Source organism: Adiantum capillus-veneris, chromosome 26 (genome assembly GCF_014529385.1).
Source record: "Adiantum capillus-veneris isolate H3 chromosome 26, ASM1452938v2, whole genome shotgun sequence".
NCBI classification, from domain to species: Eukaryota; Viridiplantae; Streptophyta; class Polypodiopsida; order Polypodiales; family Pteridaceae; genus Adiantum; species Adiantum capillus-veneris.
The window spans coordinates 19,058,368-19,085,251 of record NC_140956.1 but is presented as its reverse complement, the minus strand read 5'-3'; the positions used below and the strand labels follow the sequence as shown (position 1 = coordinate 19,085,251).

Here is a 26,884-nt window from a genome sequence, read left to right as displayed (position 1 = left end):
AAGAATTAATACATCTTCAAGTTCAAGAAGTCTCTGCATAGTGCATTGTCCTAAGCGCCCTTTTTCTGCTGGTGTCTCTACTTACTTTTCAAGTTTTGAAGAGAAGTCATTCGTCATCCTTGTAGCAAACGTGCTACAAATAGTCTGTCCATCACATTGCGCTTATTTAGCCCCGTATGAAAAAATAATTATGAAGGCATCAATAACTTTTGATTTCTCAGATGTGCAGTTTTATAGAGAGTCTCACGTTTATTGAAGTGACTGTATCCTTCAGGAAACAAAATCCTGTGTTGTACTGTTGGAAGGAAAAGTGAAGGGCAGTTAGATTATCAAGCTGCTAGGTTATTGCCTGTTTATTTTTCATCTTTGTCAAAATCAAACCCTAACGGTGCTTCAAGACTTGAATTTTATTGTTTTTGAGTTAAAGAATTCTGCTCCTTAATGGACAGGCAGCATTGGTTCCATTGTGGAAAGTCTACAATGATTGGTACAACAGTGCTGTGTGTTCGCAAAGGTCCTACTGTTATTATCATAGCTGATGGTCAAGTAACTCTTGGGTCTGAAGTTGTGAAGCCAAATGTTAGAAAGGTTCGAAGGATTGGAGAGAATGTAATTGGTGGCTTTGCAGGTGAAATAAGCCGAGATTTAGAATCTTAGCTGAACATGTATGGGAAACTTTCTGTCTGGTATCTCATTTGACAATAGTAGAAGGAAAAGCTGTACCAATTTGTATTATATGTTTCTTATGACTCATGGATTATTGTGTTCATTTACACAAGTATTACCATGTAGTTAGCATTTTATACAGAATTGTGTGTTGGTAATCATACAAAGTGGTAGTTGTGTACATATGGTGGATACTGGGGATAGTATAGGTTCTTGTTCTTGTAAGCATTTGTTGTTTACAGCATCACGATTTCTCTTTTACACTTCTTATTTTGTGTTTGTGCCTTGATTTTTGTTGTTCATGTTATTCTTAGTGTCTTTACCAAAGGTCTTGTTCAAGATTAGCTTAATGACTTCCTCATTTGTTATTCAACTCTTTCAGTACAGCTGTTTTTACTGGCAAGTGATACCCTTTGTCATGGCTGAGTTTGCACATCACCTCCGGAGTCTGATGGAGACTCAGTTTGTTGGCTTTTTAAAGCAAGGTTTAATCAGCAACTGACCTATACAAAATCTGCACCTACTTTTGGGCACTTATAACATGAGTAGGAATGCAGCAGTTGTTGTCCAAGCATGAGAAAGATGACAATCTTCACTTTTTGTTTGGACACACAGTGAAGTTAGATCTGCTTGTGCATTGCGTCTTTCCAGTTAAGGTCGTATGTTAGCCAGTTTTCAAGATTGTCTTAGGTTTGGTTGTTTATTCATTGTGTTGTTATTGCTTTATTGTCTATATGCTATAGAGCCTCATTCTTTTCTCTAGCTTATATTAGGCATCAAGAATTGTTGTTTAGTCTTATGTCTGTCCTGTTGTATGATATTGAAATTTAGAAAGTATATCTTTAAACTACTTTTTTCCTATGATTAACAGTTCTAAATTTGAATTTGGAGACTCTCACTTATTTGTCCATCCCTTTTGTCGAAGTCATTTTGAGGTGGCCAATGTTTTTCCTCATTTTTGAACAAATAAAGTAATTGTTGAATTAGTCTTGCTTTATTATTCTTTCTTGCATAGGTTTTGGTGTCCTAATTGTGCAAGTTTTTTAGCCCCTTGTACAGTGTTTGAGATTTTGACTTTAGTATTTAGCATATGATGTTGGTCTTATGATAAGATCTATAATTTTTTTCTTCTGCTTTCGTGTACTAAAGAAAGTTATGCTGTTGTTCACTATTCTTTATTGATTGCAGGAGCAACAGCAGATGCTTTGACGTTATTTGAGAGATTGGAAAACCAACTTGAAGCGCATTCAGGTAAAGCTTGAAGAGCCAATCATTTTTTGCTTTTCAACCGCTGTGTTCTATGAGTGATGAAATTGGATAATATGTGAGAGAGTTGCTTGTTTTAATAATAAAATGACTTGGCTTTGTCTTCTGGCATGATTGCAGGACAGGTATACATGGCAATCGGTCAATATTGACTATATGGTGTCATATGCGAATATCTAAGCTGTAATAAATAGTGTGTTATGTTCTAGCTTACACGGGCATCTGTTGAGCTGGCTAAGCAATGGCGTACTGACAAGTTTTTACGACGTCTAGATGTAAGCATTCTTGGTAGGTGTAGGCCTTGTAAGTTCAATAAGCCTTTTCCTTGTTCCTATTCCTCATGTTCTTATAGATTATCCTAACAGGCTGTCATGGTAGTTGCGGACGCGGACATCTCATTGACAATAACAGGAAACGGTGACGTATTAGAACCACATGATGGTGTTGTTGGTAAGAAAAATGTCACATGGCATATGTTTAGAAAGGACAATTAACCCCTACATGTCATGATAGTATGGACAGACATGTCCCTAACAGTAACAGAAATGGTGATTTAGAAACACATGATTGTGTTGTGCTAAGAAAGATGTGTATTTTGAATGTCATGAATGGAGCATTGTAATTAGACTTCAGAGATATCATGTGAACATCTGAAGAGAAGTTTAGACACACAGGCTTTCGGGAAGCCTATGTGCTCCTGCCGGATGGGCTCTCATATGCGTGTTCTGAGTAAATTGTGTGGGTGTATTGTTGTCCTGTACCTTGCTATCAGGAAAACAGTGCACTTTGGCGATCCGGCACATGTGATGCCTGGAGGTGTTAATGGGGATGGGTTCAGAACTTATATTTCGATAGAGGTAGCACTACTTATGCAGGGGACATAGTACACAGAAAGGAAAGGTTAATTTCACCAGGAAGCCAGGCCTAGGGAGTTGAAGGCAGTTCTGGATCAGGTGAGGGAGGTTCCTTTTATGGGAGTGATACGGGCTCCGGTTACTAGTCTGCAAAGGAGCAGCAGCTTGATTGAAGCCTCATCAGAGCGAACAATTGACTGGGAATTTTCACAAAAACCTCAGATAGAATGAAAGACGAAAGACGGATATGCTAACATCTCTTCAAGGCCATGTGACCAGAACAAGGTACAACTGATGTTATCGCTTGTTATAACGTGTCACAAAAGTGGAAGCATAGTTCTAACTAAATCCCTGCTAAAACCGAAAAGAAAATGCTTCTGAATGACTCTGAAGCTGTAGGCTACACGCGCGAGTTGTAGGAGTAGTCTCTTCTCAGCACAGTATCTCCATCAATGGTTGCCTTGAGACCGTTGAGTCGTCATGCAGTACTCCTCCGCAGGTGGTCGATGTGGTTCGAATATGTAGATGTTGAGGAAGCTGTACGTGAGGTCCTCATGGTCATGGACACCTGGCTCTACAATGGCATTCGCCTGGTCCAACGTTACACGTCTAGAGAGGTGTCTATGACAGGGTGGATGAGGAAGTTGAACCTGCTGGAGTTGCAGTAGTGGCACTGAAAAATTCTACAAGGGCTCTCTGTGCTGGCAGCATGGGGCCTGCTACTCTCTCTCTCTCTCTCTCTCTCTCTCTCTCTCTCTCTCTCTCTCTCTCACGTGGACACCCGGAGGAGTTACTACCACAGCAGAGCTCGCCGCCTCACGCCAGAGGCACATTGATCGATCGGGCGACCGAGCTGGGGAGATCCAGACGCCCGCGACTACGGAGGACTACACAGCACCGACGGAGGCTGCATCAGAGGATTCGGATCACTTTGGCCCGACATGCACGACGCCCGGTCAGACTACTGACCATGGAGGAGATTGATGAGATCCGCCAGCGACCGATGCTGGATCTCTTGTGATTTTAGCTATCCCAGCTAGCTGATTAGTTCACACCTTGGAGTTTAGGATTCCATAGTAGTCATTTAGTCATTTTGTCATATTGTCATTGTCATTTTCATTTCATTTTGTTACTTTTGTTACTCGGACTTTGTATCAGATCCACCACATTGTAACTTTTAGGTCTCATAGGTCACTTTGGCCTTTTGAAGACGTTAATATAACATTTCATTTCATTTCATTTTCTCTCTCTCTCTCACATGACATTGTTAGGGCGGAGCTCTCTGCTCCTCCATTGGTAGTGGAGGCACTCACTTGATCAGTTTCATTTATGCATAGCACTTGGGCTCTCCCTAGAGACAGATATGCTCGATTAGCACTAGAGTTTTTGCGACAGCTGGCATTGCAGGGAGATAGATCATGTTGGTATGCAGAGATGGCATCTTGGTTTCAGTTACATGGCTTTAGTATGGACCGGCTACCCCCATTTCAGTACTCTCTGGATGCATCCTCCATCTCCCTCACTAGGGCAGAGATTACCAGGCTCATCAGACAGGACTTGATTCAGTTGGATACGAAGAGGACATGGATACAACCTACACATGATGTAGGTACGAAGATGACTTTCTATAGAGAGCATCTTCTCCAATTCATGGATTATGGTTTTGTGATTAGACAAGGATACATGGATACTCATCTATCCCACGGGATACAATGTGCTATTGGTCAGGTACGCACATCCTCACATCAACTAGAGATCGAGACAAGCAGATTTAGAGGAGTACCGGCTGAGTCCACGATTTGTCAGGTGTGCCAAATAGAGCTAGAGACAGAGCTACATTACATATGTCACTGCCCAGTATACTATGAGATACGAGGCTGCTTCCACTATCATTTCAGAGAGGGTTTTGGGCCACTTTCTAGAGTCATGAGATACCAGGATCAGAGATGCCCCAGCTTATACTTACTGGAGATTAGCAAACACAGAGAGGACCTCTTGAAGAGGGGCGCAATGAGAGAGATCCAGCGACAACGAAAGATTACAGATTTCTTTCAGTCACAGACAGAAGTTCGAGCAGCCCCCACAGCATAACAACACCAGAGGCACCAGAGGCATACTGCTTGATCGGGCGATAGAGTTGGGGCAGTTCCGTCGCCCATAGATGAGGGGGCCCTCTCAATATCGATGCAGATTGCGACAGAGGATCCATATCATACTGGCGCGACATAGGAGCTGTCCCGTATACTGTTGTATATGTATATGATACCTCGACTATCAGAGAGCACCATTGTATCAGCTCACCCTTTGTATTTCCTATTCCCTTTGTATCAGCTCTCACCCCACCCCTACCCATTATTTTCTTTTCAGTTCTTTGTACTTTTTGTACCCAGACCTGGTATTAGATTCACCACATGTAACCTTTTGGTCTCATAGGTCAAGACCTGGTATTAGATTCCCCACATGTAACCTTTTGGTCTCATAGGTCATTTTGGCCTTTTGAAGACGTTAATATTACATTTCATACAAATACTCATGAAAGGTTAAACTAGGAGGGACACAACAAGCGGGACGCAGAAGTCTCTCTCTCTCTCTCATGGGTTTGAACTCACTGTTTTTAGGGTTTCGTCAACCACTTTTCTGTTGTTTTTAGGATTTCGAAACTGTTTTTTGGCTGTTTTTAGAGTTTTGTCACTGTTTTTAGGGTTTTGTCTTACTAATTTTCTTTGTTTCTTAGGGTTTCACAGTCGTTTCTTGCTGTTTTTTGGGGTTTCTTGTATTTTTTGGTTGTTTTAGAGGCTCTTACCAGATCGGTGTCCTTTATGCACAGTCTATGGGATACACATAGAGGCAGATATACCAGATTGGCTCTTGAGTCCTCTAGACAGCTAGCGATGCAGGGAGATGCATCATGTTGGTATGTGCAGATGACCTCATGGTTTCAGAGGCATGGTCTCAGCATGGATAGATTGCCTCCCTTTGAGTATTCCCTGGATGCACCCTCCCTACCAGTCACACGGACGGAGATCACTAGACTCATTCGGCAGGATCTTATACAGTTGGACACCAGAAGGACATGGGTAGAGCCGATGCAAGAGTTGGGTACCAAGATGGCTTTCTACAAAGAGCACCTTCTCCAACTTTCGTGAGATGGGTTTGTGACTCGTCCAAGCTACATGGACACTCATTTGTCTCATGGTCTGCGATGTGCTATTGGTCAGATTCTCACATCCTCACACCAGCTGGAGACTGAGACGGGTAGATTCAGAGGGATACCACCGGAGTCTAGGATATGTCAACTATGCGGTAGAGAGCCAGAGACAGAGCTACACTACATATGCCACTGCACTGTGTATTATGAGATACAAGGGCGCTTCCATTGCTTATTCAGGGAGGGTTTTGGACCCCTAGATAGAGTCATGAGGTATCAGGATCAGAGATGCCTTGGCCTATATCTACTTGAGCTACACCGACATAGAGATAGTCTGTTGAGGAGACATGGAGTACGACAGTCGCAGAGACAGATCACAGATTTCTTTGGATCGAGGGAGCCAAGAGACCAACCACCAGCACAGGGTTGTACCCGCATTCATACGAGAGGCACCCTCATTGACAGGGCGACTGAGCTCGGGAGATCGAGACGACCACGACCGAGACACAAGAGCACACTACATCGACGGAGACTCCAACAGAGGATCAGAGGCATTCTAGCATGACACCCAGATTGTCATTGAGGGCCTATTCTACATTTTCAGATTTCACATTTCACACTTCATTTTTACTTTCAGTACTTTTTGTACTTGTACTTTTTTGTACTTGTACTTCAGACATTGTATTAGATTCACCACTTTGTATCTGATGGTCTCATAGGTCATTTTGGCCTTTTGAAGAGGTTAATATATCATTTCATTTCATTTCATTTCTCTAGCAATGGAGAACAAGAGCAACTCACCCGTGTGCAAGTCTCCCTCGACAGTAACGAAGGCAACATTCATGGTCACGAACAAGAGAATAATACAGATGGAAAAGAGATGAAAGATTGGAAAACGTAGATGGAAGGATGGTGGAAAGAAAAGGCCAACCTGATCCAAATGGTCTTCAACGAGGGCAAGCAATGGAAAAAGGAGAAAGAAGCCTTTCAGGTAGAAGTCCAAGCACTACGGGAAGAAGTCTCAGCCCTCAAGCGAGAGCTTGCGGACACTAGAGCGGGGAGTGGGCTTGAAGGAGAAATCCAGTCCTCAATGATAGAGGAACTCAAAGTCATCAAAGAACAAGTGCGGAAGATCAAAGAAGAAGAGAAGCAACATGAGGCGAAGACGTCATCGTGGATAGATGTAATCACGAAAACACAAAAGAGGGTAGATGAGGCCAAGAAATAGATAGAAGTCGCCAAGAAAGCGAAAGGGAAAGAACCAACAGCCATCCCCACTCCCACGATCATCAACATGATCCTAGAGGAAGAGCAAAGGAGGAAGGATAGAGCTTTACATGTACGAGTGACTGGTCTAAGAGACCGTGATGATGTGGAGGGGGAAGTCAAAAGAACTTTTAATTATGATGGGTAGTGAGGTCACTCACACAAAGGCATGGAGAGTGGGAAAGAAGAGAGAAGGAAATGGGAGACTTCCAAGGAGAAAGCATTGATCTTTTGCTTCCCCTCCATGGAAGCGAAGAAGAATTTCTTGAAGAAGCATCCTACACTAAAGAAGACAGTGATATTCCTTGGGGACGACCTCACACTCTCACAGCTTGCTCATATGCAAGAAGTTATGCCTGAGATAAGGGCATCCCGAGAGAAAGGGAAATTGGCCTTCTATAGAGACGGATGAGTGGTTATTATGGAGAGGTGCTCCGCATGACGGCGCGAGACCTATGGGACCACACTCAAAGTTGCTACTTGGAATTGTAATGGATCTCTACGCCTTGATGTGGGTGCTTTTGAGGATAGTTTCACTAGGAGGGACATCATCTTCTATTCTGAGACACATCAGGCCCCTAGGCAGTCTATGCCACATGTTAGCGGATACAAATGGGAGACAGCTTGCAGACAGGAAACTCGATCAGAGCACAGAGGACGAGGCTCAGGGGGAGTGGTAGTCTTATTCAGGAGGAGTTGCAGCCATTGATACATAGAGCCTGCAGGGATGAGCAGGCTAGGTACATATGGGTGAGACTGAGGGCAAAGACAGGTAGATACCTCTACATTGCTATTTGCTACTTTCCTCTGAGTACGTCAGTATATGCACCACCTAGAGGACAATCCCCCTTTTCTATTTTGGATGATGACATATGGGAGTTCTCTAGGGATGGTGACATTATCATCCTGGGGGACTTCAATGCTAGGATTGCTGCCCATCACCATACAATATTTAATGATACTTCAGAGGAGATGCTAAGGGAGCTGGATGTTGCAGAGATGGGCCTATCTAGACTATCACAAGATGTGGAGCATACGGAGTATGGACGGCACTTGATAGACATGGGGACTATACATAGATTGGTCATTTTGAATGGCCTATTGAGATTCCCTACTGCGGGATGTTTTACATGCTTTCCACACAGACATGGAGCTAGCACATTGGATTATGTCATGGCACAGCCGAGCTTTATCTCTAGTATCTAGGACCTCATAGTTGGGGACCTAGACCTGGTGGTGTGGCAGTAGATGATGCCCTTGTGTTGATGACCATCTCTTTCGAGTTCAGACGCCTGTGCACTGAGGAGCCAAGGCGGAGGAGCTTACTACTATACTGACACAAACATTGCATGATGCAACAGCAGAGGCATACCCACACACCCAGCCTGAGTAGAGACAACGTTCTAGGAGCATGCCCCAAAACGGCTGGTATGATGAGTAGTGCCCCAAGACGAGAACCAGGCTTCAGAGAGAGGTGCTTTTGGGGGACATCACTCATAGACAGTCACAGATTGCCTTCCGACGCCTAGTGTGGCGGAAGCAGAGGGCATTTTTGGCTCGACTAGAGTAGGATATATATCAACTATTCTTGAGTCAGGACTCAGGTGAGACATGGCGACTCTTTCATGAGCACTCCTCCCCTCCTGCCATTACTTCTACAGAGGCCTAGGGCGAGTATGCGTCATCTCTGTACAGAGTTCTTGGACAGCCGCCTCTTCCCGACCCCCCCGAGCTATGCCCATACACGTGATTTTTTCACTGCTAAGATGGTGAAGAAGGCCATTGATAGGATGAGGACTGGGAGAGCATATGATCATGATGGCTTAGTGGCTGAGCATTTTATACATGCCAGGGATGTGCTCGCAGAGCTTCTAGCAGTGATGTTCAACCCCGTGCCATGTGTGAGGGTTTGCCTGATACTTAGAGTCTATCTACTATTGTACCTATCTTCAAGTCAAGAGACCCTATGGAGCTTGGGAATTATGGGAGGGTATACGTGCAACCGGCAGGCAAGGTTCAGGAGAGGTTTTTCTACTCTTGACCACATTCTGACACTGAGAGCCATTATTGAGGAGGGCAGATCACATGGGAGACGGAACTATTGTAGCTTTGTGGACTTCCGCAAAGCATTTGACACATTGCCTATAGCTAGATTGATGCGCAAACCGCAGGAGATGGGAGTACCCACAGAGCTGATTTGGGGGATTATGGCATTATACAGGTCAGTAGTGCGGCATGTACGCACTCCATAGGGGTTATCTACATTAGTTCACTCCACTATCGGGGTTAAGCAGGGCTGCCCACTCTCTCCTACTCTATTTGGTATATATGATGAGGTTTCTGATTATATTGAGAGAGAGGGTGATAGAGGTGCACAGTTGGTAGGGACATGGATTCCACTATTGTTATATGCTGATGATATTGTATTGATCTCCGACTCGTCACTCTCCGGAGGGGATGCAACGTCACTTGGATGCTTTGCATAGGTTTGCTCACGCCAGTGGTCTGTCTGTCAACCTTGGTAAAACCAAGGTTATGGTGTTGAACACCACCCCACAGTGGGCGAGGAGATCAGCATCCACATTCACATATGGCCTTGAGACAGTGGAGTATACAGATGCTTACAACTACCTTGGGGTGGTCTTTAGTGGACCAACATTTTCATTGAGGAGAGCAGACACTAGACTGACTAGAGCACATGCAGCATTGGGTGGATTGGAGAGGATGTGTTCACAGATTCACTTTCAGGAGCCTCGGATGAAGCTCTGCCTTTTTGACACTATGGTGGCTTTCGCATTTCTCTATGGAGTTCAGATATGGGGGCTTCATTGGACCATCACAGGAGGTCGTGTCGCACTGATGGATGGGGAGACATGGAGAATCCTTTAGTCTCTATGATCTGGCGGCTTATTAGAGCCAAGGCTTCAGTACCACATGATATGCAGAGCTAGCTGCCCCCCCACTAGTGGTTGAGGGGCTTACTAGATCAATCTCCTTTTTACACTGCTTGTGGGACCTCCCCAACGACAAATATGCCCGCCTAGCACTTGAGTCCTCTGGACAGTTAGCTTTGCAAGGAGACACACAACATGCTGGTTTAGGGAGATGACATCATGGTTTCAGGGACATGGGTTCAGCATGGACTGATTGCTCCCCTTCCAGTACTCATTGGATGCACCCTCTCTGACTCTTACACAGTCCGAGATCACCAGGCTCATCCGTAGGACCTGACTCAGCTTGATACCAGGAGGACTTGGATACAACCGGCACAGGAACTGGGCACAAAGATGGCTTTCTATAGAGAGCATCTTCTCCGGCTCACTGAGGATGGTTTTGTGACGAGGCCCATATACATGGACACCCACTTATCTCATGGGACACGATGCGCTATTGGCCAGATACGCACATCTTCACACCAGCTTCGGATCGAGATTGGTAGATACAACAGAGTACGAGCAGAGGCCAAGACATGCCCGATGTGTCACATGGAGCTTGAGACAGAATTGCACTACACATGCCACTGCCCAGTCTACTAGGCCGGTTCCATTGCTTGTTCAGAGCTCTCTAGAGTCATGGAGTACAGGAACGAGAGATGCTTGGGATTGTTTTTAATTGAGTTGCGCAAACATAGAGAGAGCCTGATGAGAGGAGAGGCTAGCTAGTCTCAAAGAAGGATCACAGACTTCTTTAAACCAGACACTAGACATCTGGAGGAGCTACTACCGTAGCAGAGCCCACATTCTCCTCGCACCAGAGGCACGCCGATCGACCGAGCAACCAAGCTAGGGAGATCCAGACGCCCACGATTGCGGAGGATTACACAGCATGGATGGAGGTTGCATCAGAGGATTCAGATCACTTTGGCCCGACATGCACGACGCCCGGTTAGACTATTGACCATGGAGGAGATTGATGAGATCCACCAACGAGCGATGCTAGATCTCTTGTGATTTTAGCTCTTTCTGAGGGTACACCCACACTATGTTGTCTTAGCCCCCATTCACTTCACCCCCTACCCCCTACTCATATCCTACACAAGCCCAACTAGCTGCTTAGCTTACATCTAGCAGCTTAGGATTCTATAGTATTTTTATTTTGTTAATCAGACTTTGTATCAGATGCACCACATTGTGACTTTCTGGTCTCATAGGTCACTTTGGCCTTTTGAAGACATTAATATAACATTTCATTTCATTTCATTTCTCTCTCTCTCTCTCTCTCTCTCTCTCTCTCTCTCTCTCTCTCTCTCTCTCTGAGACCTGTTATGAGCGCGTATAGAGCTAGAAGAGAGCAAGAGGAGGCACTCACAATGTACAAGAACTTGGGACTTGATGATAAGCTTAATCTTGATTACAAGACTTAATACTTTATTAAGAGAGCTAGATACAAGGCTTGGATTACATGACTTGATTACAAGACAAGGCTTGATTGCAAGGACAAGACAAGAACTAGAAGAGGGCTTTCCTCATGGGAGCCTCACAACTGGTGTTGGCAAGACTGAGGGGCTTGTGGCCCAAGACCCCTATTTATACTAGTGCTTGAGGAGGTTACTTGAGGAGGTTACAACTTTCTAGGTTCTTCTTGAGGAGGTTAGAATCTTCTAGAACCTTCTTGTTCCTTCTAGTTCTTCTAGAACCTTCTAGATCCTTCTTCCACTTTCTAGAGATTTCCAGAGACTTCTAGATTCTTCCGGAACCTCCTCCAAGCTTCTAGAATCTTCTAGCGATGATGCAGGCGATGACACAGGTGATGACATGAGCAATGATGCAGCTAATGACACAGGCGATGATGCAAGCGATGACACAGGCAATGATGCAGGCGATGGCTTCAGCGATGATGCAGGGGATGACACAGGCGATGACATCAGCGATGGCTGACTCTCAAGCATCCATGACATTACCCCCTCCTCTAGCGACGAGTTCCACGAGGAGCGGTGATGTTCCTTGACTGGGGCTTCCATGGATGATGTTGATGGAATTCTTGGACTTTGAGAGGTGCATGCTGAAGATTGTGTGCTGGTTCCCAGGTTCTTTCACTGACATCATAGCCTTTCCAATGCACCAAATACTGTAACCTGCCACGCGAAACTCGAGAATCTAGGACTTTCTCGACCTCATATTCATCATGTCCTTGAATCTCAACCGGAGGAAGTGGTTGTAGGGCTCTTTCTGGGATGTTAGATGTGTGACAAGGTTCTAGGATGAAGACATGAAAGACCGAATGCATCTTCATGGATGAGGGCAAATGGAGTCGATAGGTGACTGGATTGACTTGACGGATAATCTTAAACGGGCCAGGCCTTCGATAATCGAGCTTTTGACAGGGACGAGATGAACGTAGATCACGCCGAAGGAGCCACACTTTATCCTCCTCTTTGTATTTTGGATGCAGTATACAATGGAGATCTGCACTTTCCTTATACTTGGATTGAGCTTCTTTGATATGAATTGTAAGCTCTTTGTGAATTGCAGATAACCGTTGTGCAAGATGAATAGCAGTTGGATTCTTGACTTGATGGTGTCTGTGGATATCCTGTTTGGGATGTTGACCATAATCAGCAAAGAATGGAGTGTGACGGGTGAAGGCGTGAAAACAGTTATTGTAGGAGAATTCTGCTAGCGGTAGGAGCTCGACCCAATTATCCTAGTGATAATTGATAGGACAACGGAGATACTGTTCCAAAACTTGATTTACTCTCTCAGTTTGTTCATCACTTTGTGGGTGATTGGTTGATGAGAGGTTGATTTGTACTCTGAGTAGCTTGAATAAGCTTTTCCAAAAGCTAGAGATGAATTATGGGCCTCGATCAGAAACTATGTCATCCGGTAATCTGTGATAACGATAGATATGGTGTAGAAAGAGTTTGGCCGTACCTTCGCCGGTGTTTTCCATTTTTGTAAACCGATCCACGACTACTAAAATGGAGTCAAATTTTTGTGACAAGGGTAGCTCTACAATGAAATCCATGGAGATGGATGACCATGGTTTACTTGGAATGGGCAAGGGATGGAGTAACCCATGAGGACGATGACAAGGGGCTTTTGATCTATTGCAAGTGTCACAAGTGCCTACATAATCCTTAACAAGCTTCCACATTTGAGGCCACCAAAAGTCACGGGAGAGAAGCTCAATTGTCTTTAATCCCAAAATGCCCTGCTGATGGAAGATCATGCCGCTGCTGAAGTACCTCCAAGCGTGTTGGTCCTGGCGGAATATAGAGAAGACCGTTATAGTAAATTAGTCCATCAATTTCTTGAAAGTCCTCATTAACCCTTTGTCCTTGTAGTTGTTGTCTAATATTCTGAGCAAGTGGGTCCTTGGCAATTTGCGTCTTCACCTTAGAAAGAAAAGTAGAATCTTCAGGAGCTTGGCTTATGGTGGCGTTTAGCTTAAGTTGCTCAAGTTTCAAAATCACTGACTCTTGTTGATCAAATGTTGTGTCGCCTTCTCTAGGTGCAAGGTAGGATCTTCTTGATAAGGCATCTGGCTTACCTTGTAGACGGTCAGGCCTATAAGAGATAAGAAAATCAAACCTTGATAGGATACCACTCCACCTGGCTTGGCGACGATTCAAGACGCGGGATGCCATGAAGTATTCCAAATTCTTGCGATCTGTATAGACAGTGAGCTTCTTCAAGTAGGTGACACCAAGTGTCGAAGGAGTCGATAATTGCTAAGAGCTCTTTGTCATGGATTTCATAATTGATTTCTGCAGCCGAGAACTTGCGGGAATGAAAAGCCACTGGATGTACCCGACCATCCTCACCTACTTGGGATAGAATAGCGCCCAAGGCAAAATCTGAAGCGTCTGTTTCTAGGATGAAAGGCTTTGTAGGATCTGCGTGAATTAGAATGGGTGCGGTCGTGAAAGCTTGCTTGAGAGTCTGAAAAGCTTTCGCTGCCTCTGAGTCCCAAACAAACTTATTATGGCATGTCAACCTTGTGAGTGTTGTAACCACCTTGGAGTATCCCTGGATAAAGATACGATAGAAATTTGCAAATCCGAGGAAACATTGGACATCTCTTACCGAGGTGGGTGTCTTCCAATCAAGGATGGTTTGAACCTTCTTTGGATCCATGGAGATTCCCTTTTCAGAGATAACATAACCAAGAAATTCTACCTTAGATTGATGAAAAGAGCACTTCTCCAACTTTGCATATAACCCTGATGCATGAAGCTTTTCAAGCATAACCGTACATGGTGCTCATGCTCTTCTTGATCCTTGGAAAATATCAAGATATCATCAAGTATATTATTACAAAATAATCCAAATACTTCCGAAAGATGTCGTTCATTAAATGTTGAAAAACTGCTGGGGCATTTGTGAGACCAAATGGCATGACGGTATATTCAAAGTGGTCATACCTTGTATGAAAGGCCGTCTTCCATTCACCACCTTTTTTATTCTGACTAGTTTGTAAGCACCATGAAGGTCTATTTTTGTAAATATTCTTGCCTTGCCACGACACTCAAGAAGCTTTGGGATCAAGGGAAGGGGATAGCGATTCTTGACGGTGATCTTGTTCAGGCCCCTATAATCCACGCACATCCAGAGAGTTCCGTCCTTCTTTTTTACAAAGAGTATTGGAGCTCATGCTTGGGACTTTGAATGCCGTATGAACCCTTAGCAAGATTCTCATCAATTTTTTTTCGTAATTCTACTAATTCATCTTGAGATAGCTTGTATATTGGGCCAAAAGGGGGTTGGGTTCCCTCCTGAAGCTCTATAGCACAATCATAGGGTCGATACTCCAGTAAGAGGTCTGCATTCTTCTTCTAAAAAACATCATTGCAATCTTGATATTGACATGGCAATGCCTCCATGATTTTTGTTGTTGACGTGTCGGTCGGTGTTGCAAATATTTGGAAAGTTGGATACTTTTTGGCTACACGCATGAAGACCTTGGCTCCAAGATATATAGGCCTATTATGCCTTCCCTTCTTCTTTGGGACTTTTCGTGGTTCAATTCTCCAAGCACTCCAATTGATATTAGGATTATGTAATCCAAGCCACGGTAACCCAATAACAATTAGACTGCTTGGGCTTTGTATGATATTGAACGCTATTCTTGAAACATGCTCCCTCAATGTTACTTCTATGGGGCGAGTTTCATACCTGACATCCCCTGAAGCGAGGGGACGACCATCAATGACCTCGACAGTTGTTGGATTAGACTTCTCCACAAGTGGTATGCCTTGTTCTTTTGCAAATTCTTTGTCCATGAAGCACACCGTTGCGCTCGAATCTAGTAATGCTTCACAGTCCATTTGCCTACCCAGCATATGGATCTTGACTGGTAGCATAAAACTTGAAGTGGAATCAGCGGGAAGAAAGAGACCTTCTTTTGCTTGTCTTTTGTCCAACCGGTCGGTCTTTATTGAGGTTGGACGTCCATGTTTTCCGAACACGTTGAGGCCACTGCACCATGAATCTTCATCCTTCTCTTCCTTGGACACTGTTGAACAATGTGCCCCTGCTCTCCGCAATACATACATAAGCCATTAATGCGTCGTCTTTGCTTCTCCTGGGCTGAGAGAGGTTGAAACTGTGTTGAATCAATTTGCATGGGGCTCAATGCTTGATTCATGGCCCTGTTGAGGTGTGTAGCCATCATGTGTCACTTCTGTTTGGGATCGCAATGGTGCCCCAAGACGCCTCTCTTGTCGTCTCTCAAATAGTCGATTATCACATTCTATTGCTGGAGAGATGAACTCGCTTAATGTGTGAACCTTTGGCATAGTCAATAAAAGATCTTTTACATCATCCTTTAATCCCCACCGGAATTGGCTAATGAAATATTCCTCATGCCAAGTTAAATCACAAGTGAGCTGTCAAAATTCGGATGCATAGACGGATGCAGATCTTGATCCTTGGCGAAGATTTCTAAGTTTGGTTTAAGCAGCCCTTGCTCTATTAGTATCTCCAAAGGTTGCAGAGAACTCTCGCACAAAAGCTTCCAAGTCATGAAGGAGAGGAGATTCTTTTTCAAGTAAGGGAGCAAACCAAGAGAGAGCGGTACCCGAGAGGAGGGTCCCATTAAGGCCTCCTTGAGAGGCATCATTTGGATAACGCTCTTGTTGCATGCGAATGAAGAGACGCACTTGTTGGAGAAAACCTCTAAACTTTGATCTAGTCCCATCAAATTTTTTAGGCATGCTGACCTTCAGCTCCTTCTTATGTTGTTGAGAATAGCTGGATCTTGCAGCTAGTGCTTGATGTGTGCTTATCTCTTGAAGCTCTTGAAGTTGACGTTGAAGATCTTGCAACACCGGTCCCAAGATTAGGGGTTGCCCTGCTTGAAGTTGAGCGTTACTCTCGCGAAGTTCTTGTAAGTGAGCTTGGATGCTTTGCAATGTGTTGATGACGCCTTCCATCGTCGGCTCCATGATGGCTGAGAGGCTTAAGAGGTGGTAGTCTTGCCAAACTGTTATGAGTGCGTATAGAGCTAGAAGAGAGCAAGACAACGCACTCACAATGTACAAGAACTATGGGATACGATGTGCTATTGGTCAGACACGCACATCATCGCATCAGCTAGAGATTGAGATTGGCAAATTTAGGAGAGTACCAACATAGGCTAGGATATGCCAGTTGTGTCATATAGAGCCAGAGATAGAGTTACATCACATTTGTCAGTGTTCGATATACTATGAGATACGAGGCCGCTTTCACTGTCTATTCAGAGAGGGGTTTGGACCGTTGGCTGGAGTCATGAGATATCAGGATCAGAGATGCCCCGGGTTGTTTTTGCTAGAGTTGCATAGACACAGGGAGAGTCTCTTGAGGAGACCATGCAGTGGGAGACATTCACAGAGGGAGATCATTGTCTTCTTTAGAGCACGGACTCGGTAGCCAGATGAGCATGCTTCACAGCAGGCTTTAGACCCCACTTATACCAGAGGTTTATTTGTGGGCAGAGCCATTGAGCTCGGGAGAGCTAGATGCCCACGTCTATGAGGGCGACCACGACATCGACGGAGGCTCCATCAGAGGATCAGGACTATTCTAGCACAATATGGGAGATGCCCAATACGACTATTTACAGAGGCAGACATTGACGAAGCTCTTTAACGGTTGATGCAATAGTTTCTCGGACAACCCCCGATTGCGGGCATCCTTGGGCATTGATGATGATGACGACGATTTTAGTCTTTCACTTTCACTTTACTTTTACTTCATTTTATTTTTTTTAAACCAGACATTGGATTAGATCCACAAGGAATGTATTAGTTTGGTCTCATAGGTCATTTTGGCCTTTTGAAGACGTTTTAATATAACATTTCATTTCATTTCTCTCTTTCTCTCTATTCTCTTTTTGATACCTTGGTAGCTTCAGCTATGCTATACAGGGTTCAGGTTTGGGGACCCTTTGTGGGTCACGATGGATGGAGAGTCATGGAGAGGCCCTTCATATCTATGATTTCCCGACTGATTAGAGCCAAGGCCTCGGTGCCACACGAGATCATTAGAGCGGAGCTAGCAGCTCTTCCTATGGAGATAGAGGCGCTTACCAAACCAATCTCCTTCATGCACAGCCTATGGGATACCGCCAGAGATAGATATGCCAGATTGGGCCCTTGAGTCCTCCAAACAATTAGCTTCATAGGGGGACACATCATGCTGGTATGCACAGATGTCAACATGGTTCTAGATACATGGCATCAGCATGGACAGCTTACTGCTCTTTCAGTACTCCCTTGATGCACCATCATTGTCTCTTACTCGGATGGAGATTAGTATACTAGACTCATTCGCCAGGACCTGACCTAGTTCGGCACAGGAGTTGGGCACGTAGATGGCTTTCTATAGAGAGCATCTTCTCCAACTCACAGGGGATGGATTTGTGATTCGACCTAGCTATATGGATACACATCTATCTCATGGGTTACGGTGTGCCATTGGTCAGATTTCGACATCTTCGCACCAGCTCGAGATCGAGACCGGTAGATATAGAGGGATACCAGCAGCCAACAGGATATGCTGCCTGTGCCACAGAGCCAAAGACAGAGACGCATTATATATGTCAGTGCACAGTGTATGACAAGATACGGGGGTCACTTCCAATATCTATTCAGAGAAGGCTTCGGACCTTTCTCCATAATATCAGGACCAGAGATGTCCTGGATTGTATTTGCTTGAGTTACACAGACATAGAGACAGTTTACTGAGGAGACTTGGAGAGAGACAATCCCAAAGACAGATTACTGGTTTCTTCACTCTAGACACTAGACAGATAGAGGAGCAGCCACCACTGCAAAGCTCAGCCCAGACTCACACCCGCAGTACTCTCATTGACCGAGCGTTGGAGTTAGGGAGATCGAGAGGCACGCGACTGAGGAGAGGAGATACAGCAGAGGATTCGAGCCATACTATCTTGACATCCAGAGTGCAGATGAGGATGGATTCAGTGATCACACATACCCCACACAGTTCCAGCTATTAGCATGTCTAGTTTCATTATATTTTTTTGTACCCAGACATGGTATCAGATTCACCAGTTTGTAACGGTTTGGTCTCAGGGGTCATTTTGGCCTCTTGAAGACGTTAATATATCATTTCATTTATTTGAAAAATTCTCCAAGGGCTCTCTGTGTTGGCAGCATGGGGCCTCTCTCTCTCTCTCTCTCTCTCTCTCTCTCTCTCTCTCTCTCTCAGCCTCAGCACCTCAGCGCGCAGGTTTCAGTCAGCTCCACAGCGCGCAGGTTTCAGCCTCAGCACCACAGCGCCTCAGCGCGCAGGTTTCAGTCAGCTCCACAGCGCGCAGGTTTCAGCCTCAGCACCACAGCGCCTCAGCGCGCAGGTTTCAGTCAGCTCCACAGCGCGCAGGTTTCAGCCTCAGCACCACAGCGCGCAAATTTCGGCCTCAGCAACACAGTGCGCAAGTTTTCAGCCTCAGTACCACAGCGCACAGGTTTTAAGGCAGGCTGGGGTTGTTGAAAGTACAGGGCTGCAGAAACGAAAAGGGTGCAGGTCACTGGCGCACCCTCTCTCTCTCTCTCTCTTTATCAACTCAGTACTAGACTTCCCATCGCCGTCACCCTCTGCAGTGCCCACCAGCTTTACCGGCTTGCAACGTTCATCAAACCTGCAGGGATTTATTTGCAAGGAATTTGAAAACTGCAAAGCTCACAGAAATTGCAAATTGACACATACAGAAAGCAAACATATGCCATGTAGGCTGAATGGGGAAACATATGTATGCATAATGCGGTGCTCTCTCCTCTCTCTCAGAAAGTGAAACAAATAAGGCAAGACAAATGGCGGCGCACTACATGGTCACAAGCAAGAGGATGACAGCCATTGAAAAGGAGTTGAAAGAATGCAAAGCTCACATGGATGAGTGGAAGAAAGAGAAGAATTTAATTCTCGAATGGAAAAAGAGGGAGGAACAGGCGAGGGAACTAGAACGCAAGGAGTTCTGGGACGAAATTCAAGCTTTAAAAAGTAGCATCTCAGCCCTTCGGGAGGAACTCGACGAAACCAAAGAGGGAAGACGCCTCGAAGATGGGGAAATTCAGCCATCAATGATTGACGAGCTGAATAGTATACGAGCACAAGTCAAAGAAATAAAGGAGGAAGGAGAAATGAAGACCTCATGGGTGGAGGTTCTCTCCAAAACGCAAAAGAAAATGGACGAGGCTGAAAAATGGATTGAAGTTGTCAAGAAGGGAAAGGGCAAGGAAATTCCGACTACACCCGACATCATCAACAAAACACTAGAAGAGGAACAAGAAGGGTACGCGCTCTACACGTGAGAGTGACCGGCCTAAAAGATTCAGATAAAGTGGACCAAGAGGTGAAGAACCTCATGTCCATGATGGGAGTGGAGAAGCCCTCGCACACACAAGCTTGGAGAGTGGGCAAGAAGAGTGAAGGTAATGGGGAGAGTTCAAAAGGACGGGCTCTCATTTTGCGCTTTCCCTCCATGGAAGAAAAGAAAGACTTTTTAAAGAAGAGGCCAACCCTCAAGAAAACAGGTATCTTTTTAGGAGATGATCTTACGCTCTCACAGCTTGCACATATGAGAGAGGTCATGCCAGAGATTATAGCAGCAAGGGAGAAGGGGAAGTTAGCTTTCTACAGAAATGGACGAGTAGTGATTACAGAGCACCGCTCTACATGACGGTGCGAGACCTATGGGACCACTCTCAAGATGGCAGTTTGGAACTGTAATGGTTCGTATAGACTTGATGTGGGGGCCTTTGAGGATAGCTTCAGAGACAGAGACATTGTTTTCTACTCAGAGACTCATCAGGCTCCAGGACAGTTGATGCCGCACATATCAGGATACAGATGGGAGACAGCTTGTAGGACATGCACCAGAACTGCACATGGGACTAGAGGATCAGGAGGTGTAGCAGTTCTTTTCAGAGAGGAGCTCCAACCACTATTGCGCATAGTTCGGAGAGATGATCAGGCCAGATACTTGTGGGTGAGGCTGAGGGCAGAGACTGGACGTTTCTTGTACATCGCCATATGCTATTTTCCTCCCAGCACTTCAGTATATGCTTCACCCAGAGGACAGTCTCCTTACTCTGCACTTGATGATGATATCTGGGAGTTCTCCAGAGATGGAGACATCATACTCCTGGGGGATTTCAATGCCCGTACAGGTAGCTCACAGACAGTCTTCTATGACACATCAGAGGAGATGCTTAGAGAGCTAGAGCCAGAGGAGTTGGGACTTGAGAGATGCTCACACGACAGAGAACATACAGAGTATGGGAGTGAGAGAGATGACGACTACTCACAGTTTAGCCATACTGAATGGCTTAACAACTTTCCCATTGTCTACAGGTTTTACTTGTTTTCCACATAGACATGGGTCCAGCACTGTAGACTATGTTCTGACACATCCGAGCTTTATCTCTCACATTCAGGATTTCACAGTGGGGCCCAGGCCAGTTGGGATAGCAGTAGATCATGCACTTTTAACATTATCAGTCTCCTTTGAGTACAATACATCTCAGGCCTCACGGGGTGGTGGACATACACGCTATACTTTTACACCAGAGACTGACTCAGTCTATGTAGAGGAGATACGTAGGCTTTTATGCACATCAGAGCCAGTATACACAGTGGAGGAGATCACATCTATGCTGACAGTGACATTACATGGGGCAGCGACAGAGGCATATCCACACACTCAGCCGGGGCAGAGACGTCTTTTTGGACACATGCCTCAGAACAACTGGTATGATGAGGAGTGTAGATAGAGGAGAGCTCAGATACAGCGGGACCTTACATTGGGAGTGATCACCTATAGACAGTCTCGCATTGCTACACGACGACTAGTGCGGCGGAAGAAGCGAGCTTTCTTGGTCCAGATGGAGCAAGATTTATATCAGCTCTTCCTTAGTAGAGATTCAGGAGAGGCTTGGCGTCTATTCCATGAGAAGTCTCCCCCACCAGTGATTACTTCTACAGAGATATGGGGGCAGTATGCAACATCTTTATACACTGTACCTGGACAACCACCATTACCAGACCCACCACAGCCATGTCCGGCTACGAGCACCTTCTTTACCACTGAGATGGTAAAGGAGGCCATTGACAGGATGAAGACCAGACGGGCACAGGATCATGAGGGTTTGGTAGCAGAGCACATTATACATGCTGGGGATTTGTTGGCAGAGATGCTTGCACGGCTATTCAACCGTGTCATGTGTGAGGGTCTCCCTGAGTCTTGGAGATTATCTACTATTGTACCTATCTTCAAGACAGGTGACCCCACAGTGCCGGGGAATTACCGTACTATCATGGTAGGACACACATTGGCACGGTTATATGCATCCATCCTCGAGCATAGGCTGAGCAGTTGGGCAGAGATTATGGGCATACGAGCACCTGGGCAGGCTGGTTTCAGAAGGGGTTTCTCCACACTAGATCATGTCTTTACACTCAGAGCTATCATTGAGGAGGGTCGAGCACATGGTAGACGGATATACTGCAGCTTTGTGGATTTTCGCAAAGCGTTTGACACAGTGCCGAGGGCCAGATTGATGCACCGGCTTATGGAATTGGGGGTACCCACAGAGCTGATGTGGGGGATCATGGCATTGTACAGTTCAGTGATGGGTCATGTACGCACATCAGAGGGGATATCCGACATAGTTCACTCCACCATCGGAGTGAAACAGGGATGCCCACTGTCCTCTACTTTATTTGGCATGTATGTTGATGGGGTCTCTGATTATATTGACAGAGGAGGAGATAGAGGTGCTCAGCTTGCAGGGACATGGATCCCTCTTTTATTGTATGCTGACGATATCGTGTTGATATCAGAATCGCCAGAGGGTATGCAAAGACATTTGGACGCATTGCATAGTTTTGCAGAGGATAGTGGATTGTCTGTCAACCTTGGTAAGACCAAGGTCATGGTATTTAATACCACGCCACAGTGGGTTAGGAGATCAGCACCTACTTTCACATATGGTCAGGACAGTATGGAGTACACTGATGCATACACATATCTTGGGGTGGTCTTTAGTGGACCGAGGTTCACACTGAAAATGGCAGCAGACACTAGATTGACTCGTGCCTATGCAGCCCTAGGTGGTTTAGAGAGGATTTGTTCGCAAGTTCAGTTCCAGGAACCTCGAACAAAGCTCTGGCTTTTCGATACTTTGGTCGCTTCAGTTATGCACTACGCGGTTCAGGTTTGGGGACCGTCTATTGACAGTGCTAGATGGACTAATATGGAGAGACCCCTGATATCTATGATTTCTAGGCTGATTAGAGCCAAGGCCTGAGTCCCACATGACATCATACGAGCGGAGCTGGCTGCCCCACCTATGGAGGTTGAGGCACTCACCAGATCAGTATCATTTGTACACAGCTTATGGGACACCACCAGGGACAGGTATGCCAGGCTTGCTCTCGAGTCATCCAGACAGCTGGCATTACAGGGAGATACATCATGTTGGTATGCACAGATGAGCTCATGGTTTCAGAGGCATGGTTTCAGCATGGACAGGCTGCCCCCTTTCCAGTATTCTCTTGATGCACCATCCTTGGCTCTTACACGGATGGAGACTACTAGACTCATTCGGCAGGATCTTATCCAGCTTGATAGCAAGAGGACATGGATAGAACCATCACGGGAGTTGGGTACGAAGAGGGTTTTCTATAGAGAACATCTTCTTCAACTCACGACAGACGGATTTGTCACACGGCCCAGTTACATGGACACACATCTATCTCATAGGTTACGATGTGCTATTGGCCAGATTCGCACATCTTCACACCAGCTTGGGATTGAGACAGGTAGATTCAGAGGCATACCAGCAGACAGTAGGATATGTCAGTTATGCCATGCAGAGCCAGAGACAGAGTTTCACTACATATGTCGCTGCACAGTCTACTATGAGATACGGGGACGCTTTCATTGTCTATTCAGAGATGGTTTTGACTCGTTAGACAGAGTCATGAGATATCAGGATCAAAGATGTCTCGGATTATTCCTACTTGAGATTCAGAGACATAGAGACGCTCTACTGAATGGGCAAAGACAGAGACAGTCCCAGAGATGCATCTCAGATTTCTTCAGTCTGAGTACCACAGAGTCAGAGGGGACACCACCACCAGAGAGCTCGGTTCCCACCCATACACACATCAGCGGTACTCTCATTGATCGAGCTACAGAGTTAGGGAGATCGAGACGACCGCGACTGAGGAGGGGAGCCACGCAGCACCGGCGGAGATTGCGGCAGAGGATCCATAGGATTCTAGCACGACACCCAGAATGTCGATCGGGATAGGCTTCATGCTACTGTTATATTGTATCATGGTGACACTTATCCCCACTTTGTACCTTTATGGTGATACCATTGCTCAGCCTACCAGCCACCCATAGGAGTCGGTAGCACTCCTATCAGTTCTTTGTTTGTAGTTTTCTTGTTTGTACCCAGACTTGGTACTAGACTCATCATTGTAATCAGTTGGTCTCATAGGTCATTTTGGCCTCTTGTAGACGTTAATATATCATTTCATTATATATTTCTCTCTCTCTCTCTCTCTCTCTCTCTCTCTCTCTCTCTCTCTCTCTCTCTCTCTCTCTCCTCTGTGTGACATCTAAGCTCCAATAAAAAGAGTACAAGGCACCTCTGAACCTTAAAACACATGATCTCACGCAATGATCCAAAGCCTTCATGAAAAAGGAAGTGGTACCTCGTTCATCTCTCTCTCTCTCTCTCTCTCTCTCTCAGGGGGACACTTCATGCTGGTATGCACAGATGACTTCATGGTTTCAGACGCATGGCTTCACCATGGACAGGTTGCCCCCTTTCCAGTATTCTCTTCAGGCACCCTCGCTGTCTCTTACACGGGTGGAGATCACTAGACTCATTCGTCAGGACCTGATCCAGCTCGACACCAGGAGGACATGGATAGAGCCGCCTCAGGAGTTGAGCACAAAGATGGCTTTCTATAGAGAGCATCTTCTCCACCTCACAGGAGATGGGTTTGTGATTCGACCCAGCTACATGGACACACATATGTCTCATGGTTTGCGTTGTGCCATTGGTCAGATACGCACATCCTCACATCAGCTCGAGATTGAGACCGGTAGATTCAGAGGGATACCAGCAGACAGCAGGATATGCCGATTATGCCAGAGAGAGCCAGAGACAGAGTTGCACTACATATGTCATTGCACAGTGTTCTATGAGATACGGGGGCGTTTCCACTGCTTATTCAGAGAGGGTTTTGGTCCTCTATCTAGGGTCATGAGTTATGAGGATCAGAGATGTCTTGGACTATATCTACTTGAGTTACACAGGTATAGAGACACTTTACTGGGGAGAGCTAGAGAGAGGCAGTCCCAGAGACACATTACAGATTTCTTTTCACTAGATATGGGACAGCCAGAGGAGCAGCCACCACTGCAGAGCTCGTCCCACACTCATTCGACCACTACTGGCACTCTCATCGACCGAGCATTGGAGCTACAGAGATACAGACGACCGCGACTGAGGAGAGGAGCTACACAGCATCGACGGAGACTACAACAGAAGATTCGAGCCATACTCTCTCGACATCCAGAGTGCAGATGAGGATGGATCCTCACCATTTCTTCCATCTTTGTTTCACACACTGTTACATCCAGTTTACCGGGTACCTATTGTATCAGCTGCTACACCCACGTAGTTTTAGATTGTAGTAGTAGTAGTAGTATTTTGTTCCACTTCTAGTTCTTTTCTAGTTCTTTTGTACCCAGACATGGTATTAGATTCACTATTTTGTAACTGATTGGTCTCATAGGTCATTTTGGCCTTTTGAAGACGTTAATATAACATTTCATTTCATTTCATTTCTCTCTCTGTGTGTGACATCTAAGCTCCGATAAAAAGAGTCCAAGGCAAGAAATTTCAAAGGATTTTCTCCAGATCCTTCCTTAATAGGTTTATGGAGGAGAATATATTTGGCAACCCATCTACACTTACAAATTCTTGAAGGGGTCTTATTTTTCACCCTGCCTCAGTTGCAAAACAAACACTTTTATAATTTCAAGAGCACCGATTCTATATGAAACCTTACAGCACTCCCAGGAACACTCTGAATTTTACAAAAAATTACCAAAATGGGAGCCCAGAGCATCTGCCTGAGTGGCACTCTTCTGACAAATGATTTTTGCAAAATAGCCAAATGACCCTGAAGACCCTAAAAAAATTGCGCTCAAAATAGCCCCCTTTTTTTTCCTTCTAGTAAGCCACTGCAAGCTCTGCCTGAAAAGCGCTCGGATGAACTGGGAGTGGGGGAGCCTCCAAAAAGCAGGACCAAATTTTTCTCTCTGCTTATGACTTGTTCTTGGACTATTTGAGTCTTGTTGGTACTTTGGCCATCTTATAGTTTTTGTGTATGTTTTTGTCTGTTCATGCCTCTCTTACGGAAACCTGGCGAGAGGGGTAGTGGCTGATTGACGAAAAGCCAGTTTTCTTGATTTGTTTCTTTTGATGTTATTGTTTTGTTCAGCAATTGGATCTGGGGGGCCTTATGCAACTGCAGCAGCAAGAGCTTTGATTGATGTACCCAACATGGATGCAGAGGCAATTGGTATGCGCGAACACTTCAATTCAATGAGAAAAATTGTGGCAGAGTTATGGTGTTCTTCTTGCATTGAGAAAATCTTGTTGAAATTGTTTTGAGCAGCAATTAAAGCTATGAAGATTGCAGCAGATTGCTGCATCTACACAAACCATAATTTCACATTGGAGAGGATTATAACGTTGCCAGATTCAAATGGCAAGACGCTTCCTTGCGATAGTAGAAGTTGTGACACTCAGATCTCTCATGAAGAGGTGTCCACTTCAGTGGTACCCACAAGTTTGGATCTTCATTGAACACATAGACAAGAGGATGGAGCACACTCCTAAGAATGTTACTTTTGACCAGGCCAGTGTTGATTCACACTCACCCTATCTTCACACTCACATTCAAAGGCTTTGCAGGTTCCTTTTGAGATCCTTTTTATATTAAGTCTGATTTACTGTCACGCGGCCGCGAGAGGCTTGCGAAAAGCGTCTGTGCGAGTAGAGAAGTTGGCACATCATTATGGGATAAGCAGGTTCAGCCTCTTCTGGCAGTTGACATCCTGGTCTGTAACATTTAACTCTTCTAAATGTTCTGAGATGCGATGTTGTGTACATTCTTCTCTAATTCAAATCGAAAATGTTCTTCATGTT

General features: G+C 45.3%; 1 protein-coding gene across 2 annotated transcripts; it reads left to right on the top strand.

Moving 5' to 3' along the window:
• Nucleotides 1-26,884, top strand: LOC147423085 (uncharacterized). Of its 2 annotated transcripts, XM_086501981.1 has the most exons (6): nucleotides 175-628; nucleotides 1,855-1,922; nucleotides 2,142-2,207; nucleotides 2,298-2,382; nucleotides 26,175-26,255; nucleotides 26,352-26,884. In XM_086501981.1, exons 1-6 carry the CDS (start codon nucleotides 442-444, stop codon nucleotides 26,540-26,542), a joined length of 678 nt encoding a protein of 225 aa, XP_086358107.1. In that variant the 5' UTR covers nucleotides 175-441; the 3' UTR covers nucleotides 26,543-26,884. The 2 variants fall into 2 exon arrangements, with proteins under 2 accessions (XP_086358106.1, XP_086358107.1); XM_086501980.1 differs by lacking the exons at nucleotides 2,142-2,207; nucleotides 2,298-2,382 and having other exon boundaries at nucleotides 1-628; nucleotides 1,855-1,917.

What these genes read in the sequence shown, in the direction of transcription:
- LOC147423085 (XM_086501981.1), top strand. Translation starts at nt 442, where the DNA reads ATGGACAGGCAGCATTGGTTCCATTGTGGAAAGTCTACAATGATTGGT. An exon ending in AGTTTTTACGACGTCTAGAT is followed by an intron (nt 2,208 to 2,297) that starts GTAAGCATTCTT and finishes TTATCCTAACAG; the next exon opens with GCTGTCATGGTAGTTGCGGA. An exon ending in ACCACATGATGGTGTTGTTG is followed by an intron (nt 2,383 to 26,174) that starts GTAAGAAAAATG and finishes TGTTTTGTTCAG; the next exon opens with CAATTGGATCTGGGGGGCCT.